This window comes from Neodiprion fabricii, chromosome 4 (genome assembly GCF_021155785.1).
Source record: "Neodiprion fabricii isolate iyNeoFabr1 chromosome 4, iyNeoFabr1.1, whole genome shotgun sequence".
Lineage (NCBI taxonomy): Eukaryota > Metazoa > Arthropoda > Insecta > Hymenoptera > Diprionidae > Neodiprion > Neodiprion fabricii.
Genome location: NC_060242.1, coordinates 2,540,937 through 2,562,465, shown reverse-complemented (window position 1 = coordinate 2,562,465; position 21,529 = coordinate 2,540,937). Strand labels below are relative to the sequence as shown.

The window sequence follows — 21,529 nt, the reverse complement described above, 5'->3', positions numbered from 1 at the left end:
TATTTCAGTTTTCAGAAATATGAATACATTTTGCCTTATTATGATTTATTGAATTTCCGACATTCCTGCAACTGTGAAGTAACGATTTTCCAAAACGCTAATCATTACAATAGCGTTACTAACTTCAGACCTCATGTAAATTCAAGATGGTGGACGAAACTATTGCAGAATCTCGTCAAAATCCTGGAGTTGGACTACTAATGAGGGTACAAATGCGGGCGGTAATGGTCACTTTTAATAGCAGGATGTGCACCTGTCGCAACGTTCAGTCGGTGAACCGGCTTGAGGCACTCGAGCCATTACGGGCGGCCAGTTTCCGGTGAATATTGACTTGCGTATATAAGGTATAACACCGAGTCGACAGTTTCTATCGCGGAAGAGGCTCTTTTCTATTTATTTTTCCTACTTTTCTCCCTGCGTTTATAGCCGCAGTGTAAACGGCAGCGCTCTTCTCAACAGCTATCTCTGCAAATATTATAGCCGCTGCGCACTTGAAAAGAGATATTGCGTGTTTTAATATGCGTACATACAGGTATATATAATACAACAAACTTTTACAACCGGGCGTGCATTTATCCATGCACGCCTATATTATTATAAGTAACTAAACTTATTACGCGCGGTGAAATTTCTAACTCAAGTTAACATTGCCTTTTCTCCATTTTATACAGCAAACGCGTCAGCCACGCAAGAATAAGAAAGGGGAATGAAAAAAAGAAATAAAAAAATCCACACCACGAGAAAGACCTACTTATGATATAGTGTTTAACAAGCGATGATTTTTTTTCTTTTGACCACGCGTTTTTCTCCATAATTCACAGCTTAGAATACGTTTCTCGTATAGTTATACCTTATACTATAATAATCAACACAAAATACGGTTTTTTGTTTTTATCTTTTCGCCTCGGTCTAAATTCCGAGTCAATAATTATATGTTATATACATCAGTTTTGTTCGATTTCGCAATTGTCTGTGAAACTTTTCGCTCTGCATCGTACGAATTCGACGATAAAATTATCTTTATCCTTTTACACAGGCAAAATTTATTCATGATATATAATAAAAGTACAGGTGGCGTTGAGGTATATAGTTATGTGCAAATCTATCACATCTACTGGTTTCCACGTCGTATTTACAGGTGGAGACCTATCTCGCGGTTAACGGCACTCAATTAATACCGTTTAACCTATAGACTGATTGTACACTTTTTTCTCTGTTGTTTTTTTTTTTTTCGCAAAACAAATAATAATTTAAATTCTCGCCTCGTCCAGGTGCATGCGCCTGCAGCGATTACAAGAATAGAATTTTTTTTACGATTCTGAGAAAGAAGAACTCTAAACGTGCCAAAACTTATTTTTTATCCCGCTCGCTTATTGCGAATGTATACGGTAATACATAAATGCAAGTCGTCTCACGAGATGTGTTTTCTTTTTCAGATAAGATACCGCATCGGTGTATAATAATCTTTCCCTGCAATCGGAGGTCCAGAGAGCCGGAGCAGCGACAGGTTCGGGAATTCCCTGCAGCCTACAATAAAAGGAACCCGGGAGAGTAACGAAGCGAACGATGGCCGAACGCCGGGGCACCAAAGCCCTCGAATTATGGTGCCGGCGTATAACCGAAGGCTATCCTGGTGTCAACGTGCAAAACATGACGACCTCGTGGCGCGACGGACTCGCCTTTTGCGCCATGATTCACCACTTTCGACCAGATCTTGTGTGAGTCCAACCAACCGAAACCTGTAGCCGGCTCGTAGCACGTGTCAGGCTGGATATCGCAAACGTGTACAATAAAACGAAGCGAGAGGAGGAAAGAACATGGATTTTCAAAATTTGTCAACACTTCGGAGCAGTATAATATATCGGATTCGGAACTCATAGATCTTAAGGCCATTTAGTACTCCTACCCTTATAGACCGAGCAAACACATCCCTGTTCTTTCTATATTACTGGGTTATGTTCGCAGTTAGGAGGCCGAAGAAGAGCGATTTTTCAAGGATTTTTCACGAACAGACATCTCAATTTATTAATTACATAAAAATTTATATACGTAATGGGGTAACATTGAACCTCATTGTGATATTTTTTATTCTTGTATCTGGTCTTTAATCGAAGGAATAAGCAAAATATTAATTTCTTAAAAAACGGCAGCTTTTCACAAAAAATTCGATTCTCCACCAGAATTTTCACCGTAATTCTTTTATGAAATGTAAAATATCTATCGGAGAGAAAAAACCTTCGATCAAGGATTGTAAATGCATTCATAAAGCTTGTGTAAAAATTTCAGACTGATCGGTTCAACCGTTTCCGAGGAATCACGCACACAGACTTTGAAAACAGTTTTGCAAAAAACGCTTTCAAAGTTTCACAAGCACTTTTAAAACGCTCCGGGGCGTCTTTGCAAACGTGCGCGTAACTTCGATAATATTTGTCGGATCGACATGAAATTTTCTTTTTATCTACTTGAATATTTGTACATTACGAGAGTGAAAGTAAAAAAAAAAAAAAAAATCGATTCTTGAGAAATCCTAACTGCGTGTAACCTCATAAATAAACAAACCAACGGAAAGGTTTCAAATTTCGACAGTGCGTCGCTCTTATGTGACGGAATTCAGAAAAGTTACTCGTATCCCGAAAATCGTCGAAAAAGATCGCTAAAGTTACGAGCACTGCTTGACCTTAAAAGAGGCCTTGATGGCGCGACCTTTCGCCTTCCTCTCTCTCTCTCTTTCTCTCTCTCGGCGGAGGAATCGAGGGGAGGCGAAACATCGAGCTGTGTGTGCAACTATTGCAAAATTCTCCGTTGCAGCAGCGGCGTGCACTCGCCGAAGATAAACCCACGCGATAAGCGTAATCCAAATGGAAAAATGTTCGATCGCGAGAGGATCCGTTTCGTTTCATCGCGGCAGCTGCACGTTCCGAGTCGATCCGATTCTTATACGCTTGTAGTAGAAACGCTGCACCAGCGCGACCGGGTCTAATTGACGAACGGAGTGTGACGCGCCGATCGCGGACTTCTCGTTATATCCACCGGCTATTTGAGCACACACAGACACACAGGCGCAGACACACTCATATCCTTTATCGTTTGATTCACAAATCCACATTTTTATTTTATTTTTCCTTTTTATAATCCGCTGTGCTGCGCAACAGCTCGTAAATGACCGGGACGCGCGTGCCGTTTCACGATTCGCGACTATCTTGTAGCACGGATCCGATCCCGATCAACCGGGAAATTCACTCGATTCTCGCCTTTCTTATTTATTTTATTTTGTTTTTCTTCTTTTAAATTTATTCCTTTTAACTTGTTCTTTTTATCACCTTGTAGTTTCACGATCTGTTTCCTCGGTTTTTACCGATGATACATATATAGTCGCGTTTTATCGCGCTGTCGTTGGTTGATCGAAAACTGGGTCAACTTTTCACCTCCTGTACAGTATGCGTATTAAAAACCGTCGTCAGCTACACGCCTCGTGAACAGGAGACCCACCTCGGGGCCGTTCATTAATTACGTAAGGTTTTCGGGAGACGCAGAGAGGAGGAAAATCGCGAATCGGGTCGTTCACGGTGTTTTTCTTCCTCTTTCCTTAATTTTTTTTTTTTTTATTTCTTTGCTGTCACCTGTACACTGACTTTACATTTTGACACACGGGATTGTACGGTACATGCATACGGTATTATAAATTCAAACGCTCTTACAGATGGGAGAAAAAATTCATTCTTTTCTTTCAAATTGCAGAGGGAGAAACAAAAATGAGTAACGCGAAACGAAGCCTTACGTCGCGTATATAGGTATATCCATAATAAACGGGGATGTGAAAATCTTGTCTGGCTTCGCACTGCATCGCGAAGGGATCTCATAGGGGAGAAAAGGGAATGGAAAATTAAAAGAGATTGTAGTTACCTATATGTTATAATATTCACATACTCTGCCACGCGTAAATATCGCCTTTCTACGCGATATACTCGCGTCGAGTATTATTATACGTCGCATAATAGGTGTTACGTTCACATTATTATATTATATGTATATATATATATATACGCTATGCGCAAACAATGAAGCGTCGTGCATTGCAGTGTCGAAGGAAACGGGAACAAGAGTCCCTGAACAACCTGCGCACGGTTATATTTCCGACTTTCTCTGTATAAGAAATTCCCTTGGTATCATTTTCTCGCTGTTCACTCTGCAATGTTTACTTTTAGAGGCGGAAATATTACAGGCGCACGATTAATTAATTTTTACTTTCTTTGTGTCATTCCTGCGTGCAAGTAAATTATGTGCGTATAGATTCAAGGCCTCTCTCGGGTGCATAGAAATAAACAAATTCTCACGGGGTATAATATTTTGAAAATCTATTTCAAGATGTACATTTACTTATAATTTTCGACTCTGCCTTTTCTCCCCCGCTCGTTAACGACCACTAGGCCAAAAGTAATCGATGCATCGATTAATCGAGTCTAAAAAAAAAATAACCAAACACGACTCGATTGAATCGGTAAGAATTAATCGATTAATCGCCTGATTCGTGTCTTTTTGAAACGGTGTATACGAAACCAAAATTTCGTAAATTTCAGTATGTAGTCTTAATAGAGGAAAAGTATTTCGATAATTCATAGGTTCATTCGCAATATTGTTAAATTTCAGGGGGAAATAATAATTCAACTTTCACTTGATACATCAAACAGGTAGTTAGTTAGTAAGACAATGATTATAATTGTTGCTCTGATCGCCTAAATTGATATTGTATCGCGTGTTTCGTTTGGAAAATTTATGCAACATACAAATATTTGTTTCTCTCATCTCTCGATTCCCGATTTATCTGCAGTTGAGCGTTTCGACGGGGTGTGGCTGCCTCCTCCTCGTCTACCGTAGGTGCTAGGTGACTCCGGCTCTGAGTCATCGGTCGATCCCCGCCACCGTCGTCGTCGTCGTCGTCGTCGTGTTGTATTGTACCCCGTTGGATCGGACGGTCGGTTGGTCGGTTTGTCGGTCGATTACGGAGCCGAAGAGCCGGTTATAATACCGTGTCGTCCGGTCCGCGATTGCCGCCGCCTACCGCGCTCCGTATAACGTATTCTCTTTTTACGCATATATCATGCACGTGTAACGGTCGCCCCTGTCTAGCAAGTTGGAAAGAAAAATAAGAAAAAATTAAATAAAAAACTAAAATAATTATAATAATTTACAAAACAACAGAAACAAAGAAACTAGAAACTGGATTGGCGACAAAAATGTGCGTAATAAAGATACGCGTAGGTACAACACGGGTATAATGCACGTGCATCTGGATACGTAATGTAGAATAGCTATATGCGTACACGGAGAGAATGAGAGTGCATATTTTACTCGGAACTGTATGAAAAGAGGAACCCTTCGGGTTTTTTGCTAAAATATAGGCCTCAAAAATGCAGAATTTATTATGAAAACAGTGAAAACCACTGTGTGCAGAGTAAAATTTGATGAGGATGAAGTCGGTAACGTTACTGTAACGATGCACGTTACATAGGAAAAATCGTTACTTTGCACCTTTGGGTATGTCTGAAATTTAGTAAATCATGATAAAGAAAACAAAGCATAACGTTCGTTACGTTAACGTTGCTAACTTCAGACTCAACAAAATCTGTTGCATTTACAGTAAAAAATATAGTTGACAGGGGTATTTTTTAAAACCAAAAACTTTGAGGTGTTTCTCTTTTCCTGCTGTTCTCGGTAAAATGCCCTTTTTTCCATCTCTCAGTATACTTTCAGAGACAGTAATCGAACACAGAAATGATAGGGTATCTGGTAGAAAATGGAGAAAAATTTATAATAATCCGTTCTCGATCACCGTGCATGTACACCTATACTGTAATTATCTTTGAACTATTGCGGAGGGTATTTATTATTGTTATTATTATTATACACGTGCGTACAGGTATATAATGTATACGGATAATTGATTTCACCTTCGTTATCATATGTATATATATATATGTATGTATATTTTCAGGGATTTCAACTCGTTGAACAAAGATGATGTCTACGGTAACAACGAGCTCGCGTTCAGGACGGCTGAACAGCATCTCGGGATACCCGCCCTTCTCGACGCCGAGGATATGGCCTCTTGCGCCGTACCTGATCGTCTCTCGATTCTCACCTACCTCTCGCAGTTTTATCAAACCTTTGGAGGTGAGTCGAAGTGATACTTATCGCCAAGGCCCGGATAAATGTGTATTAAGAATGACAAAATATATACGCATAATATAGACTTGGAACACTAAAATATGGAGCAAAGAATAACAACTATTGCCCAGTGGAATACACTTTATATTTTGACATAATTTATGTTGTTGTTTGTTATATTACGCAGGCGGTATCTATTATTTTTTACTCCATATTTTCACCATTAGTCTACAATATAGTTTCGTGGGAAAACGTGAGGGAATTCAGAATTTTTTTTTTACGGAAAATATGAGAGAAAAGACGGAGAATTTTATTTCAGCAAAATTGTCGCAGTCCTGTTGAAGGAGTTACGGATGAAAAACGTTTCGGATGATTGACCGCGGTATACTTCGATTATTAACGCTGAAAATGTTGCTCTCGCGAGTGTCACTTTTTCTTTTTCTTTGCCTTCTCCGTTCCGGGAGTCGGTGATAAAAAAAAAAAAAATAAAAATAAACAAAAACGAACGTTTAGATAATTATTAGCCTCTCGCATGCCAACAACTAAGAACCGTTTTGTGTGTCGGTATAAGTAAAGTCAGCTCCTAGATACGGAATTGCGAGAGGAGTTTTAGCTGATGGCAAAGCCAAGTTGCTACTTGTTAAATAGGCCACAGGCTATGTCGTGTCTCCATGCGCCATGTGCGTGTATATAATTGTACATGTATGTCCGTGCAGATGTTTGATGGCCGTATAGCAATGTCCTTTTGCTGCTGCTGTTGCTGCTGCAGGCTATCTCCTTGGCTTTCTCTTATCGACGCATTTATGTAATAATTATTACTCTATTCCTCGCGCTAACTCCTCTCTGCAGCAAAATACTCGTGTACAGATTCTCATGTACGAGTATTGATACCTGTATATATAATTTACGTATAGGGCATTCCATACCACTTCTACCCTTGACCTCTCGGATTTGGCCGGCCATTTTTTATACGATTGTTTTCACTTTTAAAGGAACTCTGGTTTTTTTCGTGAATTTTTTTTTTTTTTTTTTTTTTCCAACACGATTTGTTTTTGCTACAATTTTTTCTGCAAGTCCATTTTATAGATCGACACAATTTAAAAATTTGGAAAATTCTCTAAAATCGTGTGTCAGATATCAATATTTTTAAGCTTGTTACATTGTTTCCAGAAGGAAAAATCTTCCCACTCCGGCTCTGAGCTTAAAAATTTTGATACTGAGAAACATTTTTTTTAGGTTTTCAGCGTTGATCAATACAATTGTTTTAAAAAATATTGTAGAAAATTAAAATCGAGTTAAAGACATTTAAGGAAAAGGACCGATTGCCCTTAAAAGTGAGAACAATTATTTAAAAAATCGTGGGCCCAATCTTAAAGGTCAAGGGTCATACCCAGGTCGAAGTGTTACGGAATACCCCATATATATACATTGGTGTAATTCGTGTCTGTGTATTTTTAGCATATGTATATCTACACGTACGTATGCAATATAATAGGAACGTCGCACATCGAACAGCGCTGCAGCACAACAACGCGATTGCTGCACACCCATTAATTGTGCACGTGTGCAAATATTTCACCCAAGTGATTGCAGTGTATAAATTATAATTGTTGCAGAAGATGCTGATCGTGTGAAAATTTTCGGTTTTTTTCTTCCCCCCTTTTTACTCACTATTGGTTATTTTTCTTCTTGTTTTACTATAGATATTACTTTTTTCACTTGTTTTTTTATAATTGATCGTCGATATCAGTTACAGAAATATACACTGAAAAACGATTTTAATTTTGTGCCGTTAAGAGTATGTTTGGCTTAACTAAAATTTGATAATAATAACGAAAAATTTATTTTACCATATCCATATCCAAATGTACGTTTCGTTAATGGTAAATAAACTCTTTTCTCGGTCTAGTATGTCATGAATGGCTAGCTTGAAATTAATCGGGAACATGAGAAATGGGCATTGATTGTATTCGAAAATCCAGAAGTCTCATTTAGCAATTAAAGTGATTTTTTCCGTACTCATTTTATCAGTTATTACTCCAATTAATGTCGGATACAGTCAATCCTTCAAACGCATGATTAGACAAGATACCGCCTGCGTTAGATTATCTCTTCTCTTTGTACAAACATTATCCATATATCAAAAGAAATAAGTAGAAAGTCTGTATAAATCATTAAATCTCTCGTGTCCTGTTTATGTATTATGTATGTGCGGTAGATAATTATTTTACCGAATGTAAAAAAAATCTGGAGTTTCTCACATGACTTGAATCGAGTCGAGTTGAATTATGTGCGTTGCGTTGGTAGGGAGAAAAAAATAATTGTTTGCGTAACGCTCTAGTGCGAGTGATAGATCTAGTCGCGAACGACGGAAACTCGCTCTCGTGATGTAATAATAATTCTCATTTACGATATATCGTAACAACGCGACTATTGAATAATGAGAGTATTTTTAATTAAGGAATTATTACAGTATATAGCACATTATTTTATTTTACCCTTAAAAACAATACTCGAATTCTTCTTTTTCAGGATTATCTCCGAGTCGTTCGGCGCTTAAAAGAACCAGCAAGGAAGAACCCGACGCGAGGCTCGCGTCTGTTTCCGGTAGCCCCCAACCCAAGGTAAGTTTTATTACGTGCGAATAGTCTATGATTTAAAATATATTAACTACATAAATCAACCTTCGATCATTCCTATTTACAATAACGTTCCAACAACTTGACTCTTTTTGTTTTTTACTTTCTTTCCTCTCTCTTTTTTTTCTCTCTCTCGTTTAATCGCCTGAAACGAACCGTTCTTATCCTCTGTGCGAGACTGAGAACTTCCGGTCGCGACGCTGCAGTAGGTACTGAAATATTCATATTATAGCAAGGAATTATTGTTATTACTATTATTATTTTTCTATTTTGTGAAAAACGTTCGAGCGTCGATTCGTTATATTCTATGATAATAATATCACTGGGAAGAAGATAAACTATGCTTGGGTACCCTTTTAACAGCAGGCCATTACGTAACCATCTTCACATATTATTCATATAACTCACATCGTTATCGTATGTTTTAAGGTTCGTGTTACATGCCGCAGAGATACCCTGGATCTTCTCATACTCATACCACGATTCTCATTCTTTCATTCTATGAAAATAAACATTATACTTTTACTTCTTCTTCTTATCCCCCTTCAATTTTACACGGTTCAGTAATCGTCGTTGTATTTTTTTTAATTTTTTTTCTCCCTCACAAACGCTTTGCTTAATTTACAACTTCCTACAAGCTTAGATTATCGTAATAATATCTGGTGGTTTAACGATTTTAGATTTTCCTTAACGATAAAATAATAAAAAAAGAAAAAAATACATTCAATCTTCACGATATAGGTATAGATTTAAATCAACCGAATCTGACGACGAAGCTTCGCTTCTATTTTTTTTTTTTTTTGGGTAGTAAAAATATAACGGCGTTCAACATTTCTAACAAGGCCTCGTCCTCACCTGGCGGTCCTCAGGGTCAAAACAACGAGTTTGATGGTGAAATATTTCCACCGTTCACTTAATGTACGAACTTAAACGCGTTATTATACCCGTAAAGGAAATGCTTACCTGCATAAATACGCGTACATACATACCTAGGTGGGTACATGTTGAGATAACGGTACAAGTTTCGTCGCCGCTTATTAGCAGTCGGAACGAGTACGCATAAACCCGGCTCAAACCTCTTGACTTATTATTTTCCTTCTTCTTCCTCTTCTTCTTCCATCACCTCATCGTCTCATTCTTATTCTCTTGTCCTGCAGTCCATGGGTGGTACACATTAGGGTGGTCCAATAAAAAAAAAAACGACCATTTGTTTGTGTTTTTTTTCAAAGTCAACACGTTTGATAGTTGCAGGAAGAGGAAATAAGATGTCTGTTATAATTTCAATATTTAGTGATTTCTGACAGCAATTTTCCATTTAATGATTAATAGTGGAAGGTACATAAATCTCCCATTTTTTTAGGGTATAATTTAATGCTCCGCAACAAAGGTCTTCTAATTTTTTCCATAGCACAAATATTTCCAAAATTTATTCAAGGTCAAAATTGAAATCACGTATGTTTTTGCTGTTTTTTTCTTTTCATTTCAAAGATGAAAAATCAAATTTTCTCTCGCTTATAACAAAGTTCCGTTCTTACAACAGCGTAGGATAGACGCCGTCCTTTCATTTATATTACAAGGTGTAAGGGTACGTGTCGGATGTACGAGCTGACTTTCAATCGCATGATCAATAAACCACGGAAGAACGTATATAAGCGTTATAAACTTTCCAATGATCGGATGGGGCATCGAATGGGATTAGACTTTGGATTGTAATACAGACGGCGACACTCACATGGAAGGAAGCTTGTTCAGTTATGTAGTCGGGCATATTGTTGTAACCGCCCTCTTCTCTCCCCGCTCCTTTCATGCCATGCGCTACTCTTGCTATTCTCACGATTTTACAATTAGCCCACTTTCAACGGCGGCCCCGGAAAATTTTACCATCATGCACTACGTGCATAATCTGCCTCGTTCGTTTATATGTGCCAGCATATTGTATGCACCTGGTTAACCGTGCGCTATATATCCAACGACTTTCCTTTATCGCGGTTCTGATTGCGAGCCAAGTATTGTCAACGACTGCAGATATTTCGACGAATACGCAGGATCGCGTTTCGAGATTATTTTATTATATGAGTTATATACGATTGTACTTGTATGATTTTCATTACAGATTTTGACGGAGTGCCCTGGTTGTTTTCGACGTTGTTGTACATGTATTGAAATATTTAAGTACGCTTGTTTCAAACACGGAAAGGGTCTTAACAGACTCATTCTATACGCTATTATGAACAAAAACAGGGCAATTCATCTTCCTTTCACGCAGAAATAAAAAAATTTCATGGATTCTACAAAATTGCAGTAGTAAATTCGTAGATTATGCCATTTCTTTGTTTCTGCATCAAATGAAAATGCGTTGCAGTCTTTTTGGTTCAGAATTGTGTATAGAATAGGGCCTATAGACCTTTTTTCGCGTTTGAGATACGTAGACTTCGATATTTAGAAATATTCACGTCAACGTTGAAATCGAATTCATTCATTCATCCGTCCGTCCTTTAATTTTTTCACACCCTCAATTGCAATCGTTTTATTTGATTTTTTACATTCTGATTTTTGTTTCGTACCCTTATAATATTGTATGTTCAACAACGTTGTGGTCGTTTATTTTCTTTTTCGTTGTTCGTCTGTCCGTTTTTAGCATCATCATCGTCATCATCGTCATCATCATCATCATTATTATTATTATTATTACTATTTTTACCGTAGCAGCGCATGTGTGAAGTATAATGTAATGAGTTAGTATACATGCGTTCGTTGCATTATACCATACGTGTAATATGTTATAATCACACCGATACGATACGATATTCTCAGTTCGCTATTGTCGATCATTTGTAACGACGTTGTCCTATCATTCGAAATTCTTAACACTTCACTGTTTATTTTTGTTCTCCAGGAGGAAAGCTTGGACTTAATGGGGCAATATAAACCTGAAATATTCTGCTAGAAGGTAAATCGCTTTGTTGTTTATTGTTTTTGCTTACTCACTCACTCACTTCTCACTCTGCACTATAATGTTTATACGAGTACATCTAACGGCGGCGGCGTTTCATGCTTATTAAATTAATTGTTTCGCTCACAACTTTTACTGTAAACGTCAGGTATTGTACATACAGTTTGTCTTGTACGCAGAGAGAAAGAAAAAATGAAAAATTTATGCTCATTATTTAATTTTATTTTTATTCTTACAGTTTACACTATCAAATTTAAATCGCCTGACCTCTCTGCAACTTTATTATCCCGCACACTGTTCACGTCGCATGTCACACCTTCCTTACGGTATTTATTATATGTTTATTTATACATGGTGGTGCGGTATTGGTTTCTCATACTCACATTTATGCATATACATGTTCTGCACTTTATCGCTCTCACGCGTATAACGATAATAATTATAAATCAAAGAAATTTTTATTTTTTATTTTAGACATAGAGGCGTTGCAAAGAAGTGAGAATTGACGTTAGGAGTCAAACATTACGCGTACCTGTGACGTGAGATCTATTCGTTGATAGATTTGACTTACAGGGTTATTTGTAGTAGGACATTTTTTTTTTTTTTTACCGGCAATAAAGTAATGTACATAATTTATTGATACTTTGAGAACATTTTATACATCATATATTCAAATGAACATCGTAATTTTTTAAAAGTATTTCCATGGAAAATAAGGGAGATTGCAACTGCCACCCATCGGAGGTCACCATCGGACTGTCTAGATTCTGGAGGCCGCAGGTTTTCATCTGAAATCAATAGGGTTTCAAGTTTACTTTAAGGACATGTCCTTCTTCTATATGAACCTAAATTTGGAGTAATATTGTTTAAAAAAAAATGAAAAAAACGGCAATAAATTGTGCCGTTTTGTTTAAACATCTGAGTTAGCAATTTTTTCGGGGAGAAGATGGGTTCATGTAGAAGAAAATTTGAAACCCTATTGATTTCAGATAAAAACTGTGGCCTCCAGAACTTACACAGTCTGATCTGCGCATCTTCCATATTTTCCGAGGAAATATTTCAATGAAATTATTGTCATTATTTGATTGTATGCACAAAATGTTGTCAAAGTTTCAACAAATAATGTACATTCCGTTCTTGGCAAAAAAAAAAAAATAAATAAATAATAATTCATAAACATATTTTCCCTCCTTGACGATGAGTTTCCTGTATGCATAACTGTTTCCGTTAGGTGTATACGTCGTTGATTACTGAAATTGCCAAGTAGTGTTCTTATATCGGGATATAAAGACGATGATTAGGCGGTACTTAACTCTATGCACACTTGAAAAATGTAAGCAGGTGGTGTAGGTGGTTTAGGTAGGTATGTACTTGGTGGGTGGGTGTTTGTGCAATGTAATTCTAAGAATTTCCCGTAGCGCGGCAGTCAGGTCGGGTATTACTACCATTGAAAATAAAGAAATAGAGAGAAAGGGAGGAGGCGCCCCTCCGCTCCGTAGGGTCTTTTTTCTCCTCACCACTCCTACTAGGTACTCACCGTATAATCTTACTTAGGCACATAGGAAGCGGTAACGAAGAGAACCCTGTCATAAGCCACGCGGTGCTATTTATAATTCAGTATCGCGTGTGTCGTTCGCGACGTCGTTGATGCCACTTTGATTTTTGGTATAAAGTGTGTGCGGACTCCATACGTGCGTTGTAATAATTTGATAAAAAAATATTATCGCGTCGCCGTATTTTTCCTCGCGCTTGTTGTAACTGGACAACAGTCGTATTTGTTGCCTTTGATATTTGAGCGGTATTTAAAAGATTTCGTGTCAACGACCCTTGAAGTAATAAGACTAATTTCACGAAATTCGGCTCTAGTTAATTATTTTATCGACGTTTTCATACATGACTCGAAAAAGAAATATTTAAATGAAAAAATAATCGTTATTATATAAACATACTATACATATTCAGAAGATATGCAGCATGAGGAGGAATATTCAACGGTAGTTATGATACCTGATACAGACTGTGACGCGTCTGGTGATTCGGAATCCCAGGTTCGCTCCATGTTTTGTTTATTTATTTATTTATTTTTTTACAATATTTTAATTGTTTTAAAGGTTTTAATTTTTTACCATGTCTATAGGAATTTTTTTTCATCTTGACTTCAACTTATTGGAATTCACGATGGGCCAAGACGTAGTATTAATATATTCATTTCGAGTTGGCGCTAAATCAATTACTCGCCTCCAAGTGCCAGCGTTAGAATTATCAGACGTTATGTCATTGTAAATATGAATCCACGTCTCATTTTACAGAACTATTAGAGATCCCCCGTTTTCGTGTTACATTTTCGCCTAAAGATTGTAACTGACACTGCAGGTGCAGCTGTGAAAACCGAATGATGTTACAGATTTTTAAGGAAAATTGCATAACGAATCTAGATATTTTTTAGCTACCAAGATATACACCCGATAGAGAGAGAAAAAAAAATGGATTCATTTTCACGCGAACGGTGCAGGCATGATTTCCAATGTAAAAAACCGTCAAAGAACGTGTGACTTCGGGAAATTCCAATAACGCACTGCGTGCCCCCCCCCCCCCCTCATTATATGTGCTCCCCCACAGTATATAGTGACGTTCATTAATACATAATAAATCTCTCTAATCCTTGGTTTTTTTTTTCTCCTTTTTTTGTTAATTTAGATGGGGGTTCGTCTGGGGGTGAGAAAGGAACCGTGCGTCGTTTGCGGTCTGCCAGTTTTCCTCGCCGAGAAATTGGTGATCTCGCGTTCGCTGTACCACCGGACCTGCTTCAGGTGTGCAAGGTGCAACAATCAGCTAACCCTTGGTAATTATTACGAGACCGAGGAGGGTCAATACTGCTGCGAGACATGCCCGGACGAGGAAGCCACGGTCTCCACTGTTCCGGTTATGTACCAGGACTATAACCAGACCGCGTTGTCGGCCGGATTAAGAGAGCCGCTCGATTATCGTCCGCCTCCGAGTCCGACTTACAAACGGGCTCTCAGCGACGAGGAGAAGAGCTCGAAGCGTACGAGCAATTCTGCCGTCACTTCTGAGGTAGCGAAAATCAGGCTGAACTTTATGACGAACCAGTTGCTTGTCGGAAACGAGGACAACAACGAAGTGACGACGAACGAACTTCGGCCGCGAACGACTCCAGCGAATGACGAGATATCACCGCAACATCCTGCAGATAACGAACGTCGGACCCCAGACGAATCGGACGATAAAACCTCGGAGGTTCTTCTCGGCTGCAGTTTGCCTGTAGCTGAGCCGATGTGCGAATCTCCGACTTCTTCTTCATCTTTTACGCCGACAAGGTCGTCGTCGAATCCGACGATTGAAGTCAGCGGATTTGAAGAAGGTGGTAGAGAAGGAACGCATTCACCCGCGGCCGCGACGACGACGACGACCCCGAGGCGTAACGAGGAGGAAGAAGAGGAGGAGGAGGTGAAGGAGGAGATCGGTGTAAATAATACAGATTGTAATTTAAGTCGTAACTATAATAATGTTGTTAGTAATCAGCGTCTAACTGCCACCGCGAATCATGACTTAGATGATAGTAATAAAAGTTTAATGTGTAACGAGGATACCAAAGACACGCTTGCTGCCCGCGGAGACGAGGCACGGATCAGCGAATCTGCTGGACAGCGTCTCTCGCTCGTTCAGCAGCGACTGATGATTTTTGAAAATAATAAACAGCCAGATGTTGTCGAGAAGAGAGCAAATGAACCAAATTCTGTTTCTGTAAATAATATTGTTCTATCGAGTAAGAAGACAAAGAGGAAAGATAGGGAAAAGGAGATTGAGGAAGTTGTCGACATGGAAGAAAATGATCGGAATATTGGAAGTCCTCAAGAATTCGATCCAATATCGAAACAACAGAAAAATGAATCTCCCGTGATTTCACAACTGGATACCTCCGATGATGTCGAGGTAGTTGAGCACGAATCGTTCAAAATTTACGATGCAAAATCGTCGACAGATAGTGTTGAAACAATAAATACGACGGATGCTCAGGTGCCTAAAACCCAAAACACTACCAGTCTACTTAATGTGTCGGGTGTAGATTTGAGTACCTCTGGTGATTACCCAGAAGACTTGAACCCCTTTCAAAGTGATGACAGTGATGAAGATGGCAAAATCAAGGAAGAAATCCCTCAACGACCCGCAGCGGTTCATAATAAGTCTGATAAATATGTATCTACTAATCCTTTCGGCAGTAGTGACGACGAAAATGAGAATGACCAGGAAGTTGTTCCCCCGCGTCCAGCTGCACGCAACAGTTCTTCGGTTGTTAATAAGACTGAGAATACACAGGGTGCGCAGCCTCCAGTCAGGCGACGCCTTCAAGCGCCACAAATAAATCTCAACCCCTTTTGGAGCGACGATGAGGATTGTGAAACCGACGAAGATAACTCAGGGACCAACATTGATAAGGGTACGCCAGTACCGAAGCCAAGAACAAAGAAGTAAGTCTGAGTATTCAATCCATGAGCTGATTTATTACTCGGTACTGAAAAATCTGTGTATATTTAAAAATTTTACCTCTTGACCAGTATTTAATTTTTACTGAAGTTGATGGTTTAATATTGATTTATAGACTAACTCCAGAGCCCAGCCCTGTACCACGAAAGACCTCCCTGGATCGTGGAGGACATTATGCTTCCAACACTTCTATAGGAAGTGCGGGATCATTGATTACGCCGGGTGGTACTTATCGCAAGAAAAAACCAGCGCCACCACCGCCTATGGCTCAGGAAATGTTCTCCGCTACCTCCACCTTTGATACCCTTACTTTACAATCGCCAGATGATTCACAATCCGCAACTGTAAGTTGTTAACAATAGCTTGCGCGATTGATCATGTATTCAAATTGCAGTGATTTATTACCATACTTAAAAATATTTCAGGATGTTCCTTTACGCACGCCACGCATTCGAAAGACTAAACCGGCGCCACCACCGCCAATATTCACAAGTACGCCACAAAACATCACAGATCTATTTTCTTCGGAGGAGAAAAATGCGGAGGAGAGACGATCCGGTATTTGGGATGATCAGAAGAGCAGTAAAGATGAAACCAACAGAAATCGGCAAAGCTTATTCAACATACCTGACACCGATGAAGGCGGTCAACACTACTCTGCAGCATTTGTGGATAAAAGTGCTCAGGGAAAATGGAAGAGAAAAAAAGGTCCTGCGCCACCGCGACCAATTCCGCATAAAAGAAAAGTAAGTTAGTCACAATCCAATCTTGAAATGTTGTTTACGTAATATCGCAAATAAGGTTTCTATTTTTTAATTTCTTGTCAACATTCCTGTACTCTCAGATAAAAGTCATGTCCATAAAGGATGTAAAATTAGAGCTGGATGAGATTGAATTACAGCAACAAGGTCTGGAGAAACAAGGTGTGAGACTCGAACAGTTGATCAGGGATAAGTGCGAAACTGGGCAAGAAAATGAAGGTACGTATTTTTTTGTGAACGATGGGTCCTGCCATTTTTGTGTCTCATTTTAAATTTAAATTGAGTCTAATTAATGAGCTTTTTTTACAGAATTGACAAGCTTACGTGTGGATGTGGAGGAATTGGTTTTGGAACTCTTTGCACTAGTGAATGAAAAGAATGAACTGTTCAGAAGACAAGCTGAGCTTATGTTACTCCGTAGGCAACAAAGACTGGAGGAAGAACATGCAGATGTAGAGTATCAAATTCGGTGCTTGATGAGTCAACCAGAAGCAACCAAAACGGACTCCGATAAGCAACGAGAAGAAGTGCTGATACAGAGGTTTGAAAACAATACCTATCTACAACTTGTAACGAATCAATTTCGTAGTGTTAGTCAGTAGTAACATTATCTAATGCTAATACAGATTGGTGGAAATTGTGGAACGGCGTAACGAAATTGTTGAGTGCCTTGAGATGGATCGTCGCAGGGAAGTTGAGGAGGATCGCAGCATCAATGAGCAAATGGGAATATTTGCCGGTACGAACTGTTGATCGTTATTATATTTAGCCAATATAATTTATCCCTTATTTTCAATGATATAGCAATCATTTGATATTTCAGCCAAGAGTAAGGCTGATCTAACGATGTGCGGTAGCAATGACTCACAAAGTTTGCCCATTACCAAGAAGGAAAAATTGAAGGACAAAGTAAAAGAAAAAAAAGTGAAGAAAAACCATAAGAAGGATGCCGACAAGGATGTAGATGAGACTGAATTGAAGCTAAAACGTCACAAAAGAAAATGGTTTTAAGTTATATTATCTCAAGTTTAGTTTGTCGTTGAGCTAATAAGTTCAGTTTTTATTTAATACTTTTATATACATATATTTTTTTTGCACAAGATTTTATTATTTATGACTGTGTATCATATACTTATGAGCTTAATAATAAATGACATGTTTACAGCTTGATATTATCTTCATTAACGGTAAATGAAGAATTTACTATTTTCATCATTCGAATAGGCGTGTCATCCGTGCGAATGAAGTGCTCTCGTTTTGGGAGCTTCATTTCATGATAAACCAGATCATGGACACCTGTAAGTGGTAAACGTAACGAAATTACTAATAAACACTTGGCAATACCTTCAGTGGCTACTTACCCAATATCTCTGTAAATTTTGATATGGTGTCTGCATTTCGAATTGTAGCAGCGACTACTGCGTAGGTACCATTTGTTCCCAGTAGGTGGTTTAATGCTGAAGCAAGGCTATGGAAACAGCTATCATCGTACAAGACATCGGCAGCAAGGATTATTTCAGCGTCAACAGGAATGCATGCAGTCTTATTTGAGCCATCGTTAATCTTTTCCCATGGTAAACATCTAACATCAATGTTTACTCCATTGTGATGCATTTTTAGATTTATGTTACTTTCATCCTTGTAACAATTTGATAGGGAATCGTTATCCGTTGAAAAATTAATGTGTATGTTCTTGCATAGCATGGTAAGAACGGCAGGATGAAAGTCTGAGAATATGTATTCTTTTGGTGCACAGGAACGAATAATGGCAAGACCAGTTAGACCGACTCCGCAACCAAGTTCCAGTATCTTCCTTCCCCTCAGAAGTTCCTTGTTTTCCATGCACCATTCTGCCAAACCTAAACCAGCCTGGTTTGAAACAATTGTAAGAAACAGCATTGCTACTTTATATCTGCATATGTATTTGCCACTTTTTATGTAATATTTACGAGATTTAATCCAATTGTTACCTGCCAAGTGCACAGGCCAGTCGTGCCTAATGAAACAATGCTAACACTTTCCTGCAAGGTGATAGCATTCGTACAAGTAGGATTCTCGTTGTATAAAAAGTGTCTATACTGGGTCGAACTCTCTCCATCGTCAGAAGATACCAAACTACAATAAGTACTATACATTTCGTCGTGGACTTCGTTACAATGGTTTTCCAGCTAATAGACAAAAAATAAATATTCCGTCAATTACAACTCTAACGTTCTACCAGAATTGATATTGATGATTGAACAAATATCGCGCAAACCTCGTTAATCAGCCGTTTCAAAAATGATTTTTGGTAAGATCGTTTCATCGGATATTTCTTTACAAGTTCGGTATTCACGGTTTTTTCTAAAATCTTTCTTTGCATTTCTGGAGTCATTGCCTCGATTATCTCTGCAGTTGTATCGTTCCTAAAATTCTGACATAAAAAACGCTAATTACAAGCGCGACTGATTGAATTTTTTGGGTAATTTAGTAGTTAAATTTTTAAATTGACAATAGCAACAGTGATATTCGATAATGCGAGAGTTAATCATTTATTTTCCTAAATCACCGTATAGAAGATCAGCCTTCTGAAATCTTGCTGAAAAAAAATTAAATATATTATCGATGTGCGTATATTTCATGTGACGAATGTACGTTTCGAGCGGGTCGAAAGCCCCATTCAATGAAGGCAAAAGTTCTAGAAAGAATTGTAATTGGCGCGTTTTTGCGAGCCGTTCAAGTCTGAAATTAGAAGAGAATCGATATGTATACGACGCTCTAGAATCATCGAACGATAAACAAAAGAACGTCTAACAGAGGTTGCCCGCCAAAACAATTGCCAAGGCGCGCTAGTTTAGTTCGGAACGTCGGCAAGTTCAGGTGCGTGTCGGTGTCGAACCCGCATCATTATTTACGATATTACTAAATGCACAAAACTTTTGTCTCTTGAGATATTGGATCCGGGTAAAAAATTAGCGCTTAAAGTAAGTAATTATTCGTTTTCAGTCGAAGACGTGTGAATCGAGTGGTGTAATTATACGTTTTCAGTCGAAGACGTCTTAATCGCGTCGTGTAGTTTGAGCTAGTTTGGCGTGAGGTGACTAATAGAAATAAATTGACCATCGATGTGCCGTTTAAAATATATCGGTAACGGATTCATAGATCTTATTTCCTTCTCATACATTTGTCGGTTCGTTATTTGTCAGTAACGTGAATACTGAACAATAAATAATGTTGATGAATATTAATATATAACACGAAGTCGTAACTACATATATTCGTAAATATATAACTCGGATGCAACCAAGTTCTGGTGTGACGCGAATCTTTTTTTCGCGTCATATAGATAGTAGGTACGTAGCTGATTGTGAAACAAGTGAAAAGTTTCTATTCTTCTTGAGAAAAAGTGATTTCTCCTTACGAACGTGTTGTTTATAGTGTACGCGGAGTTTATATGCAAGTATTAAACCTCGTTTGTTTTTGTTTTAACGTAAATAATGGTAAGAATTCATCCAAACGAATATCGCGTATTCGGGACGCCTGCAGTGTTTTTGTCGCGTCGAGTTAATTGAAGGGATCTCTTCGATTTCGTATTCAGTTAGTTACGGTTTTTCGCGCAAGAATGTGATCTAGTTTTCAAACATCGAAATCTTCACGTCTAGTGCTTTAAACAAGTGTATAAATTTCATGCATTCAAATATTTTAAAATTGAAGTGAACAAAGTGCAAGTGCTGTTCATGAGTGGATTACAATACTTCGAAATGATGCAGAGGGATAAAAATGAATCGTCGAGAGCCGTTAACGTGGTAAGATTTTTTGTCGATCCAGTTTTTCCTGATTTAAAAAAAATCTTCACTTACAAGCAGTATAGTATAACTTATAGAAAAAGGATTATTACAATCTCATTAAAATTCTTTTCATATTTTGTCGTGAGAGACTTTCATGATAGTTGAACATCGGCTTACAATTTTTTCTTCCCACATTTCAGCTCTGCAGTAAAATGCCAAATGCACTTAGCGGTCGGCAGATTTGGTGAGTCGCATGATTTGATTTTGTGCTTCACTTTAATTCAGTGCATTTATATACCATTCTACCTTGCTACTATTTTCCTCATGCGAATATGAGCAGAGAGCGCTTTTGGCAAACTTGCATCAACTGCTAAAAAATTATCTTTTTTCCCCTGCTATTTTTTTTACAGCCTAATTGACTCTTCCTCAAAGTATAAAATTAAGGCTGAGAAAGTAGCAGTTATGTACTCACGTTCCATCTCAGTTTGTTTATTGGCGTACAGGCAAGAAATTGTCTCTGAACGAAGTTTAGGTCGATATTACCTCTCTCCTCCATTATGACAACCCAATGAAACACCTGATTGAATTTGCTTCGCGTCCTTGCGGGATAAATGTTCGTTTCTTAAATTGTTAATTTTAATCATTTGCCGTAATTTTATCTACCACGTGTAGCTGTCACTTGACGGTTCGTATTAAGAGGTTATACTATTCAAAACTTACGACTACCCGTCGGTAAAG

At 38.3% G+C, this 21,529-nt stretch overlaps 2 protein-coding genes across 5 annotated transcripts in view; one reads left to right on the top strand and one right to left on the bottom strand.

Moving 5' to 3' along the window:
• LOC124181650 (MICAL-like protein 1) overlaps positions 1 to 18,192 on the top strand; it is a 25,482-nt gene extending 7,290 nt beyond the window's left edge. For 2 of the 4 annotated variants that reach the window (XM_046568416.1, XM_046568417.1), the window contains exons 2-11: positions 1,437 to 1,718; positions 5,993 to 6,171; positions 8,698 to 8,789; positions 14,455 to 16,247; positions 16,379 to 16,607; positions 16,689 to 17,009; positions 17,108 to 17,243; positions 17,334 to 17,565; positions 17,651 to 17,763; positions 17,848 to 18,192. In XM_046568416.1, the coding sequence (XP_046424372.1) occupies positions 1,567 to 1,718; positions 5,993 to 6,171; positions 8,698 to 8,789; positions 14,455 to 16,247; positions 16,379 to 16,607; positions 16,689 to 17,009; positions 17,108 to 17,243; positions 17,334 to 17,565; positions 17,651 to 17,763; positions 17,848 to 18,035 (3,435 nt within the window). In that variant the 5' untranslated portion in view covers positions 1,437 to 1,566 and the 3' untranslated portion in view covers positions 18,036 to 18,192. Of the gene's footprint in view, positions 1 to 1,436; positions 1,719 to 5,992; positions 6,172 to 8,697; positions 8,790 to 11,700; positions 11,755 to 14,454; positions 16,248 to 16,378; positions 16,608 to 16,688; positions 17,010 to 17,107; positions 17,244 to 17,333; positions 17,566 to 17,650; positions 17,764 to 17,828 lie in introns of those variants that run through there. The other 2 variants (XM_046568418.1, XM_046568419.1) reach the window with 2 other exon arrangements.
• On the bottom strand, positions 18,184 to 21,529 carry LOC124181659 (protein-lysine N-methyltransferase EEF2KMT). Its single transcript, XM_046568433.1, has 5 exons — positions 21,264 to 21,529; positions 19,282 to 19,437; positions 18,995 to 19,192; positions 18,386 to 18,893; positions 18,184 to 18,320 (listed from the first exon to the last, which is right to left on the bottom strand). The coding sequence occupies exons 1-5, from the start codon at positions 21,345 to 21,347 to the stop codon at positions 18,184 to 18,186; spliced, it is 1,083 nt and encodes a 360-aa protein (XP_046424389.1). The 5' UTR covers positions 21,348 to 21,529.

What these genes read in the sequence shown, in the direction of transcription:
- LOC124181659 (XM_046568433.1), bottom strand. Translation starts at nt 21,347, where the DNA reads ATGGAGGAGAGAGGTAATATCGACCTAAACTTCGTTCAGAGACAATTT. An exon ending in CTGGCCTGTGCACTTGGCAG is followed by an intron (nt 18,894 to 18,994) that starts GTAACAATTGGA and finishes GTTTCAAACCAG; the next exon opens with GCTGGTTTAGGTTTGGCAGA. An exon ending in AAAATTTACAGAGATATTGG is followed by an intron (nt 18,321 to 18,385) that starts GTAAGTAGCCAC and finishes TACCACTTACAG; the next exon opens with GTGTCCATGATCTGGTTTAT.